This window comes from Peromyscus eremicus, chromosome 5 (assembly GCF_949786415.1).
Source record: "Peromyscus eremicus chromosome 5, PerEre_H2_v1, whole genome shotgun sequence".
Classification (NCBI taxonomy): Eukaryota; Metazoa; Chordata; class Mammalia; order Rodentia; family Cricetidae; genus Peromyscus; species Peromyscus eremicus.
The window spans coordinates 73621800-73633704 of record NC_081420.1 but is presented as its reverse complement, the minus strand read 5'-3'; the positions used below and the strand labels follow the sequence as shown (position 1 = coordinate 73633704).

Sequence of the window (11905 nt, the reverse complement as noted above, 5' to 3'; positions counted from 1 at the left end):
AGGCAAGATTCAGAGTTTCTGTTTTTAATCCTTATCTGATTGGATGTCTTTGATTTACTGACATTTTCTAAATAAGTTCGGCCAATTTTCAAAGTCTTCTCATAGACATAATTCCATTGCCTAGATCACCCTGTGGCGCCATCTTCCGGGGTCTAGAGTAGACTCTAGATGTAAAACTATGGTCTGTCTTGATTCTCCAAGTTCCTTCCAGAGTTTTGGGAGGCTCCTTAGACGCATGCGCAGCCTAGCTTGGGAGAAACTACAACTCCCAGAAAGCAATGCCACGGGGGTTGGGAGTGGGGGGGAAGTTCCCTTGTCATGGGGGAAATGAGTCTCGCGAGAAAGTGAGGTTCTGGCGGCTGTGCGTCCCGGGTGGAGGGGGGCGGGGAGAGTAAGGAGGAAGAGGAGGAGGTGCAGTCCCACAATACCCGGCGGAGGGCGGGTGGGTGGTTAGTGTCTGGGCTGTGCGGCGCTCCGGTCCCCGGCGGACCCTGCTGCCTCTGTTTCTTGAACGCGAGAGGAAGCGATGCGGAGGGGTGGAAAATGGCAGAGCTGCAGATGTTACTAGAGGAGGAGATCCCGTCTGGCAAGAGGGCGCTGATAGAGAGTTACCAGAACCTGACCCGGGTGGCGGACTACTGTGAAAACAACTACATACAGGTGAGGAGCGCGGGCGGCCGGCCGGCGGGGGCGGCCGGGGCGACGGGCAGGCTGGGCGCGGTGGGAGCTGCCCTGCTCCGCCACCCTCCGCCACCCTCCGCCCCGGCCCGAGCGGCCGCCGCGATACAGGAAGTGGCGGCCGCGAGAAAATGGGCGAGGAGCAGGGCCGCCGCGGGCGCCGCCGGCCCCGACGCCGCTTCCAGTATGCCCAGCCGGGTGTGCTCCCGGCAGCTTGTCCCGGCCCCTGCTCACCGCAGCCTGCCCCGGCCCCGCCGTGCTCACTGCAGCTTGCCCCGGCCCGGCTGTGCTCATCGCAATCTGCCCCGGCTCCGCCGTGCTCCCGGCAGCTTGCCCCGGCCCGGCTGTGCTCATCGCAATCTGCCCCGGCTCCGCCGGTCCCCAAAGCCTTCCCTGGCCGAGCTCTGCTTCCCGCAGTCTGCCCAGCCCAGCTGTGCTCCCCATCGCCTACCCTAGCCGGGGTCTGCGCCTAGACCCCGCAGCTTTCCTTGCCCGAGCTCTATTGCCTGCAGCTTCCCTTGGCCGGGTCGTACTCCCCGCAACCTCTCCTGGCAGAGTCGTGCGCCCCACGGCCTCTCCTGTCCCGGTCGTGCTCCCTGCAGGCTCCCCTGCCCGGGCTCTGCTATCCGCAGTCTCCCTCTTGGCCGGGCTCTACTCCACGCTGCCTCTTTTGGCCAAGGTTCTTTCCAAGACCCCTCAGCCTTCCCTGGCCAGGGTCGGTCCGGAGACCCCGCAGCCACTCTTCCCCTGTCCGAGGTCCTCCCGGAGATCCCGCATTCTCCCTTGGTTGCCTTGGTCCCCCACAACTCTCTGTCGCCCCTCTGCCGAATGTGATGAGTCTAGTACCGAGACAGCTGCAAGAGGAACGGGCAGGGAAGAGGTGCTGGGAAAGGAAAAGCGGGATGTGTGTCGTTAGAGGGTGGGGTAGGGGTGATTATGTCAATTCATGCTAGAGGGTGTGCCTTTTATTTATTTAAAAAAAATGTCACGAGTCACATTTATACAGACCTCCCAATCAGGTGCAGGGAGTGACTACTGAGGGTTTGATAGATTTCATCTAAAAAATTCTTTTAATTGAAGGTTTGGAAATCGCATGCTTGACGGTTTTCAAGTCGGGTTTTTCCTCATCATCATATTTACTTCCACTTTAGGATAGTGTATACTCGTTATTATAAAGTACGAATGATTCATAGGGGAATTCATTGCGAAAATGTCTTACTTACCTTCCTCCAAGTGTTCTTGGATTGTTGCCTTTGAACTCAGTAGTGTCATAGTCAGAAATCTTATTTTCTGAGATTTCTTTCTAACTCGTTAATGTATAGAAGAATATGAATAAAATAGATTAGCAAACATTATTTAGTCTTTAAATCGCAATGTGAAATTACTTATTTATCAAGAAGTTTTTGGCATTTTGACTATGACAGATGCATGCTTGTGTTTCTTAGTGATTGTAAGTGAATTGTATGCAGTAGTTTGGTTTGTGTATCGTGATTGTGTAAAAACTAACAGTTTGCACTAGGTGCAAATAAAGTAGTAGATTTCTTTGTATCAGATAAGGAGTATAGAATTTCACTTCTGGTTGATAAGGCATGACCAGAGCGGTCTTTGAGAAGTAGGGTTAGAGTACTTCAGTCTTGCAGTGTGGAAACGTGCCTTCAACGTGATTATCATTTTCAAGAGCCAATGGTTTTGGTGCTAGCAGATGCTTTAGGCTTTATTTGCAGAGGAAGATACTGTTTTCAGACTTGTTTGAATATTTGTCAGTTTCCGTATTTGTAACATTCAATCTGGAGCAGTACTCCAAGGAATTTGTCTTCATATTTTCTTTTCCAACCTTTGACTTTGGTAGTCTGCTGATAAACTTGTTGAATGCCGGCTATGCCTACTGTATTACTTGTTTTTGAAAACTATTTATAGCTGATTAAAAACACATTTTAAGGGGTTGAAGGAATGGCTCAGTGGTTAAGAGCAGTTGTTGCTTTTGCAGAGGACCTGGATTCAATTCTCAGCACCCTCACGGTGATTCACAACCATCCTTAACTCCGGTTCCGGGCATCCATGACCTCTTCTGACCCCTGGGGACACCAAACACACACCCGGCATACATACATACATACATGCTGACAAACACTCAAAAATAAAATGAGTAAGTCTAATAAATACATTAAACACATTTTAAAATTACAGAAATGCGGATATATTGTAAAAATAGAAAAGTGATCTTGTATTTTATATACTAAAAAATCTACAACTTTTATTTATTTTAGCATGAAAAGTCTTGAAATTGCTGCATTTTTGGTTTCCCGCACTTGTATCATGCAGCATATGACAGCCTGCAACTCCAGCACCAGGGGACCCAACACCCTGTCTGGACTACATGGGGGCCCGCACCCATAAGTGTGTAGACAGACCCACAGTTAAAACACAATTAAGCACAACCCACTTTAATGGTAATAGCCCTGATTAAGATAAGTAGTTGTGTTATTTCTTTTTCTTTGCTTTGTTTGTGTTTGTTTGCAGATACAACCTCATTCTAGCCCAGGCTGGTGGAACTCTTGGTCCTCCTGTTTGGCCTCTGGTGCTATGATTAGAAGTGTAGCTAGCATACCCAGCTGTGAAAAAAAAAAAAAAAGATGTTTTTTGAGGGGACAGGCTCTCATTAGGCAGCCAAGCCAAGGCTGGTCTGGAGCTTGTTGTTATGTAGACTGGGCTGGATGACAGAGATCCCCTCCCCTGTCTCATCTCCCGGGATTAAATATGCACTACCATGCCTGGTGAGGAAAATTACTATACCTGCTGTGAGGCATTAGTTGCTGTGTGAGTTTTATCATGGCACTTATTCTGTTGTTTTCTTATGTTTTGAGAATTCAGGCCTGTTCTGCTGAGAAGTTGGGTGAGTTCTTGCAGTGCTTTGTGCGCTGCTGAGTTTAGTTCTTTTTTTTTTTTTTTTTTTTTTTTTTTGGTTTTTCGAGACAGGGTTTCTCTGTGTAGCTTTGTGCCTCTCCTGGAACTCACTTGGTAGCCCAGGCTGGCCTCGAGCCTCCTGGGATTAAAGACGTGCTGGGATTAAAGGCGTGCGCCACCACCGCCCTGCTGAGTTTAGTTCTTAAATTGAGTCATTAAAAGCCAAATTTATTAAAAGATTTCTTCAGCTGTTTTAAAAAGGATGGAGTTTAAAAGTTAGGAGGAGGGGCTGGAGAAATGGCTCAGCAGTCAAGAGTGCACATTACTCTTCACTGAGGACCAACCAGCCCAGAGTTCAGATCTCAGCACCCACATGCAGCTCTCTAGCTTCAAGGGATCCCATGCCCCCTTCTGGCGTCTTTGTGCACATGCTTACTTAAGCACACACACAAGTCTTTTAAAAAATGTTATAGGGAGGCAGAACGTGGTGGTGCACACCTTTAATCCCAGCACTTGGGAGGCAGAGGCAGGTGGATTTCTGTGAGTTCGAGGCCAGCCTGGTCTATAGAGCAAGTTTCAGGGGAGCCAGGACTGTTACACAGAGAAACCCTGTCTCGAAAAACCAAAACCAACCAACCAAACAAACAAACAAAATATTAAAATTATAAGATATTTATAAATTGGTATTTAGAAAAGCCTTTGCTGTTTCTGTTTGATGTAAGATTGCTTTTTTTTTTTTTTTTTTCTTCCTGGTAGATTAACTCTAGGACCATTGATCCTTGAGCACAGCCAGTTACTTTAGAGTTGTTAGGGTCTTGCTACAGGGCCTATATTGGGGAACTAGGAAGGAAGGAAAGCTAAGTGAACAGTAGAAACTAAAGAAAGGTTGCTTAGGACGAAGATTGTACTGGCTCAGATAAGGATAGAGAGGTCTTTTGAGAAGTTAGGTTAGGGTACTTCAGACCTGCAGTGTGGAAACATGCCTCCCATGTGATTATCATTTTCAAGAGCCAATGGTTTCTGTGCTAGCATTCCAAGGAATTTGTCTTCATATTTTCCTTTCCAGCCTTTGCCTTTGGTGATCCTAGAACTTCACTTCTTAATTTTTCTGCCTGAAATTTTACCAACTTCATTTGGATTGGCAAATGTTTTTTTTTAAAGTATTTTTATTGTTTTAAATTATGTGTGTGTTTCTTTCTCTGCATGTGTGTTTGTGCGCATGCGTCACCAGAAGCACTTTTATCATGCTGACCCTAAATTCTTACATTTTCCTACACAACAGTTTTTAGGAAATAGTGACAAGAAAGTATGTACAGCATGTGGAGAGTCCTTTAAAAAAGAGTTTGGCTCAGCAGGAGGGTTAATACATGATTGTTGAAGCACACAGATAAAGAGGACCAGTCCTAATTGATCCTGTTTATTGAGTGCCTGCTCTGTTATAATCTCTTCTACTTTGTATTTACTCCTCATCAAGTGTCTGTCATAGGGAGTGCCCTCGTACAGATGAGGGATTTAAGACTCAGAGAAGTGAAATAAATCTTGCTTGGCTGTACAGTTAATGACTCGCAGATTCCTCAGCTGTGACAGACTCCTCGGGTGGAGTAGTTTGCATATCACAGTTCTTATAAGAATCTAGACCTCAGACTAGTTCAGGAGTGTTACCGGAGTACGTAGACCTGTTGGACAGGTCTGGGAGCCTCACAGTTCCAGCACCATTCCTAAAATACATTCTAAGTTGTAAGATGCAATCAGAAGAGCAGGGAAGTTTGTGCTTTGGAGATTTGCCAGTAAGGCTCATGCTAGCTCTTTCCTCAGCTCAGCAGGTAAGAGTGCAGCCTGCTCTTCCAGAGGACCCAAGTTGATCCCAGCACCCTTATCAGGAGGCTCACAATCCCCTGTAACTCTAGCTCCAGGGAGATCTAATGTCTCTGGCTTGTGTAGGCACCTGCAGTCATGTGCATATGCTCAACACATAGGCACATATGCATACATGTGATTTAAAACAATAAAAATAAATCTTAGGTCCGTATGGTGGTGCACACCTTTAATCCCAGCATTTGGGAGGTAGAGGCAGGCAGATCTCATGAGTTTGAGTCCAGCTTGGTCTACAGAGCAAGTTCCAGGCCAGCCATGACTACATAGTGAGATCCTGTCTCAATGTGTGTATGTGTGTGTAGTACTCCAACCAAGACTTCTCAGATATTCTCAAATTTACATTGAACTGAAGTTTTATCTTTTTCATATGAACACTGTTCTTACTGAATTTATAGAATGATATTTGCATAATCTAATATTAGATTCAACCTCTTATCCCAATTCCTTTTTAATATATTTTTTGTTGACTCACAGTATCTAGGTCTTAGTATTTAACTTCACTAAGAATAAATATGTACTGTAAATAGCCGTACCCTGGAAGAGCTAAACATCTCTTTTAGAACACAAAGGAGTATTAGTATTTTTCATCTATCAGAATAAACTAGAGAAAGTAAAGTGAAGAAGAGGAATTAAGAGCCTGGTGTGGTAGTACTTACCTTTAATCCCAGCATAAGGGAGGCAGAGGCACATAGATTTCCTGTGCATTTGATGCTAGTCTGATCTACATAGTGAGTCTTTGTGTAGGCTCTGTCTCAAAAAAGAAAACAAGCCAGACCATGACTAATCAAAGTATCACCAAAAAACCTCTCAACATTAAATTTACAAGCAGAAAAAGAGAGAAGACATTAGTTTTAACACAAGCTTCCAAACGATATGTAGCCCTAAAATATACTCAGTAAGTCTCTTTGGGACTATTAGTAGCAAGAACTGATGGGACTTTTTTTTAATTTTTAAAGAATTTTTGTTTATTTTTCATGTGGAGGAAACCTTTTGCTCTAGATTTTGATCTAGAGTTGCTTGGCATTACTGCTTTTGTGCCTGTGATGAGGTAGCACATTGCAGTGGAGATGATGTAGAAGATGACCCTCAATTTACGATGGCTGGGTGTGTTAGGGTTCTCCAGAGAAAGAGCCAATAGCATGACTATGAATGACAAAGGAAATGCATTAGATTGGCATACACAGTATGGGCTGGGCCGTTCAGTAATGGCCGTCTCTACTCTGGAGAGGCTTCATACTCTGGAGCTGCTCAGTCCACAGGACTCTCTGCCTGAGCAGACTCAGAGCTGAAAGCCTGGAGGATTCTTGGAGAGTGGTTTTCAGTTTGTCCTGGAAGGCTGAAGAAGCTGTAGTCTCTTGTTAGTTAGCATAGGATGCAGCAGCAGTGAGCAGTAATGGCGGGGTAGATGGATTCAGCAATAAGGAGCAAAGATGGCTTTTCTCTCAGACCTGTGTATGTCTGGGTCACTGCTGGAAGGTGCTGTCCATTTTAAGGAGGCTCTTCCCCCTCAGTTTTTTCAGAGTACATCACTGAAAGGATAATAGGAAAAATAACAATTAATGGATTTTGATAGAAAAAGAAATAGCTGACTTAATAATTTTAAGAGTATATACTTTAGAAATACTTTAATATTTAATAACAGTATATACTTTAGATATACAGTATATCTTTAGAAAGCAGACTTTGAGGTTGTTTTTAGTGGTATCATTCTGTTGACTCAAATACACTTTACTCTTGACTCTACTAATTTTCTTCACTTAGAAAATTTTCAGAATTAATTGGTAGTTTATCAGTGTTCATAAGAGAATCTGAGGGTAAATAGAGTGTCTAAGAAGAGCAATGTGTTATTGTTGCTAAGTGTACTGAGGTATGATGGCCTGGTGTGATGGCTATTGCCTGTAATCCTGTCACTTAGGCTGTGGTAGGAGGCTCACTAGGAGTTCATGGCAGCCTGTGTTACTGAGTTCCAGGTCAACCTAGGCTAGACTAGAATGAGACCTTGACCCTTACCAGATGCCAACAAAATTAAACAACTAACTTCCTTCTTCCTCTCTTCCCTCTTTCCTTCTTTCTGCTCTCCTTTTCTTCCCTCTTTTTTTTTTTTTTTTTTGGCTTTTCAAGACAGGATTTCTCTGTGTAGCTTCGCACCTTTCCTGGAACTCACTTTGGAGACCAGGCTGGCCTCGAACTCACAGAGATCCGCCTGGCTCTGCCTCCCGAGTGCTGGGATTAAAGGCGTGCGCCACCACCGCCCGGCTCTTTTCTTCCCTCTTATGTAGCCCAGGCTGGCCTCTAACTTGTTATGTAGCTAAGGATGACCTTGAACTCCTGCTCTTCCTGCCTCTGTCTTTGCTCTGTAATTCAGAACCACCATGCCACACAGCTAGCTGTGCATGGTTCTTCACACTGTTATCCTTCAGCTCTTTCCTGCACTTCTGCCCCAAACTAGCACTAGTTCATCTGACAGGTTCTATTATTACTATGTTTTTAACTTTACTTTTCATTAGTTAGGGGTGTGTGTGTGTGTGTGTGTGTGTGTGTGTGTAGAGACAGAGGAAGAGAGAGAAGGGGGGGGGGGAAGAGAGTTGTTTACGTGCCACAGTGCCCAATTTCAAGAGTTGGTCTGTTCCTTTCCCTGTGGGTTCTGAGGATCAACCTCAATTTCAGATTAGTAGGCTTTCACTGGCAGCCCTCCCTGCTGAGCCATATTTCAGTCCCTCCATTGATTGTTTTTAAATGACTTAAAATAATCCATTCTCCCTCCCTCCCTCCCTCCCTCCCTTCCTTCTTACTTTCTTTTTTGAGATAGTCTCATCATGTAGCTCAAGCGGATCCGAAACCCATGGCAACCTCTACCCTTTATCTCCCGAGTGCTGGAACTGTGGAGTGAACCACCACACCTGTTTCTCTCTCTCTCTCTCTCTCTCTCTCTCTCTCTCTCTCTCTCTCTCTCTCGTTCTTTCTTTTTAATGGAATATAATGCTCCAATATGAGGAGAGGCGGCACTGGAGAATGTCTCCCAGCTGACTCACTAAGTGAGTCACTTAAAAAAAAAAAAAGCAATCTGTTGGACTTCTGGCCTGCTCAACAAGAAGGAAAGCATGTCTGGTCCTGGAAACCTAGCCAACTACCCAGAGCTGGTGAAGTCATGGATCTTGGAAGAGAACCTACAACCGCCACGTTCTAAACCAGCAGAATCCCCAACTACATTCTAAATAATTTTTTCATACGACATATTTTGATCATATTATTTTCCCCCTCCAACTCTTTCCAGATCCATCTTACCTCCCAACCAGTGTGTGTATGTGAGCAGGGCACCTCCAAAAGCAAAAAAATTTAAAAAAATATATATATCTATATATATACACACACATATACACAGAGAGAGAGAGAGAGAGAGAGAGAGAGAGAGAGAGAGAATATCAAAACAACAACAAAAAACCTCAATAAGACAAAAAATGACGACAAAACAGAAAGTGAACAAAAAAACATGGAGTCCATTTTGCTTTTTGTGTTGGTCACTTGCTCTTGGTGTGCAGCTTGCTCTGGAGTGTGGTTGGTAACCACAGTGCAGTAACACTTCATTGTAGAAAATTGATTTTTCTTTTCCCAGCAGGTATCATTTGCAAATAGCTTCTTGGTGTAGAGTGAGACTTTTGTCCATTTCACCTTCCCTTTTGCTGGTCCTTTGTCTGGTCTAATGTCGTGCAGGTTTTGTGTGTGCTGTCTGTCAGTCTCTGAATTCTTGAGTGGATCAGCCCTGCTGTGTATGGAAGGCACTGTTTCCTTGGGGTTGCCTGCCACCTCTGACTTTAGGAACTTTCCACCTCCTCTTTTGAATAGATGCATTGCACATCGATACATTCTAAATAGTGATCTTTAACTGTAGTCCTCGCCTCTCATCAGGGAACCTTCTCCTTGCAATAGAGGCACATTACAGAAAACGAAAACTGACACAATACAGAGTTGTGGAGCCCAGTTCTACCTGTTAGATTTACAACACAACTCCTGACCTAAGGCTCAGGGATCATTGCAGAAGAGGGGGTGGAAAGATGGTCAGAGCCAGAGGAATAGGAAGTTTGGTGTGGGATTGTCTCCTAGAAATGGCAGAAGCTGTACGCATGAAGTCTCTCCAACATGCCTGCCTAAACATCACTTGAACAAGGACTACACCCATAGACATGTGGAAGAGGGAAAGCCCACAAGACCTCAACCCTGACAAAACAAAACAAAACAAAAAACAAAACAAACAACTACAGGCAGCTAAGGAATTCGGGAGAAATAGTCTTCCCCAGAGAAGAGCCCCTCCCTTTTCCTTAATTGGTTATGAAATACCAAAAGACCAGCCCTGAAAACGTACATACAGGTAACATTATATGGACTGAGCAGGTTGTACTTATGTATTTAGGAATACATACACATACACAGACACACTCCAACAATTAAAGAAAAAGAGGCCATGACCTTGAAAGAGAGCAGTGTGGGGGTGTGTAATGGGAGGGTTTGGAGGGAGAAGAGGCAAGGTGGAAGTGATATAACTGTACTCTCAGTAAGAAAGAAAAGAGCAAAGTGTTTCTGTTGCAAGACAAAAAGTGTTTGGACCAGTCACAGCCTTGACCCCTAGCATCAATTACAGTCTTTAAGGCTTATGTTTTAGGCCAGCTGTAGCACCAGCCTCCACTGGGGGCAGCACCCTCCCTCTGGCTAAGGTAGTAGTAGTTGCAGGGCCACTTAAGAGTTCATCAGGGCATGAGATAGTAAAAGCCTGGTCCCAGTAGTTCAGACAGCCCTGGCTGGTGCTGTTTCTTAAGGAGTTGCAGTCTTAGCCTAATTATCTCAAGGTGTCTAGGGTGAGAGTGCTGGGGGTGGCATGGTCCAGACAGCTAGTGCCAGCATATGGGTGTACACCTGACTCTTTAAGTAACTTGTTTTGGGTAATTTTTCTTAGTTTTCTCTTTTGTCCTTTGCAGACAGGGGCTGTTCTTGAACTTGCTGTGTCCTTAAAAACTGTATCTTATTTCAAATACTGGGATTACAGGAGAGTGTCACCACCCCTGGCTTTATTAAAATATTTTTAATGTTTATTTTATATTTTATTTATGTGTATGAGTGTTTTGCCTGCACACCACATGGCTGTCTGATGCCCACTGATGCCAGAAAAGTTGCCAGACATTCTGGAACTGGAATTGGGAATGGTTGTATGGGTGCTGGGTAATGAATCTGGGTCCTCTGCAGGAGCAACAGTTGCACTTAATTGCTGAGCCATCTCTCCAGTCCTCCACCCCATGCCTGGCTTTTAAGTGACTCTTAAAGTTGCCTGTTCAGTATCCACTGCATTAGTTGTTGATTAGACACTTGCTATAGATTCCCACTCGTCCTCTTCTTATCCTCACACATCTTCCTCTGACCCATTATCCACACTGAGCTTTTGTGTTGCAATACTATGGTACTTTTAAAATCGAAATCTGAGCTGATGAGATAGCTTATTAGGTCAAAGCACTTGCTGCCAAGCCTGATGACCTGAGTTGATCTTTGGGATCCATGTGGTGCACTGAGAGAATTGACTCCCACCACTTGCCCTCTGACTTCCAGTTTACAATATGGAATGAATGCATGCATGCAAACAAATAAATATTAAAAAAAAAGATGATGAGCCAGGTGTGGTGGTGCACACCTTTTATCTCAGCCCTCAGGAGGCAGAGACAGGCGGATCTCTGTGAGTTCAAGGCCAGCCTGGTCTACAGAGTAAATTCCAGGACAGCCAGAGCTATGTAGAGAAACCTTGTCTCAAAAGAAAACAAAACAAATCACTGTCTGCTTAAAATCCACTAGTGATTTACCATAAATGTACTGCTGTAGTTTGAATTATGGTGCATCTTCAAAATTCACGTTCCTGGAGCCTTTCGGGAGGTGCTTGTCATGGGGATTCTGTCCTCATAATGAGGTTACTACCCAAGGATTAGAGGGAGTGAGTTTGGCTTGTTTGAGACTCTCACTATATACAAAATAAATGTCCACAACTTGATTTTTGGGTGTCCCAGATTTTAAAACTGAAATAAGGGCCTGGGGAGATGGCTCAGTGGTAGAGCACTTGCTGATTTTCCAGAGGACTCAGGTTCTGTTCCCAGCACCCATATGATGGTGTACAACTGTCTGTAACTCCAGTTCCAGGAGATTGGAACACTCTCTTCTGGCCTCTGCAGACACCATGCACACATGTGGTACACACACCCTTACACATAAAATAAACTGTTAAATAAGTTTCTGTTGTTCATGTATTACCTAGTCTGTGATACTTTGCCATAACAAGATGTATACTAAGTCTCAGTGAGGTCTGGGGGCGTCTGCCCCATTGGCACACCTTTTCCAACAAGGCCACGCCTCCTAGTCCTTCCCAAACAGTTTAACCAACTGTGGACCAAGTATTCAAATAGATGACCCTGTGGGA

General features: G+C 44.6%; 1 protein-coding gene across 10 annotated transcripts in view; it reads left to right on the top strand.

The window, feature by feature from the left end:
• Positions 1-397: 397 nt before the first annotated feature.
• The window catches only part of Abi1 (abl interactor 1), a 92660-nt gene continuing 81152 nt past the window's right edge, over positions 398-11905 (top strand). For 8 of the 10 annotated variants that reach the window (XM_059263685.1, XM_059263682.1, XM_059263679.1 and 5 more), the window contains exon 1: positions 429-660. In XM_059263685.1, the coding sequence (XP_059119668.1) occupies positions 544-660 (117 nt within the window). In that variant the 5' untranslated portion in view covers positions 429-543. Of the gene's footprint in view, positions 661-11905 lie in introns of all 10 variants that reach the window. The other 2 variants (XM_059263687.1, XM_059263686.1) reach the window with 1 other exon arrangement.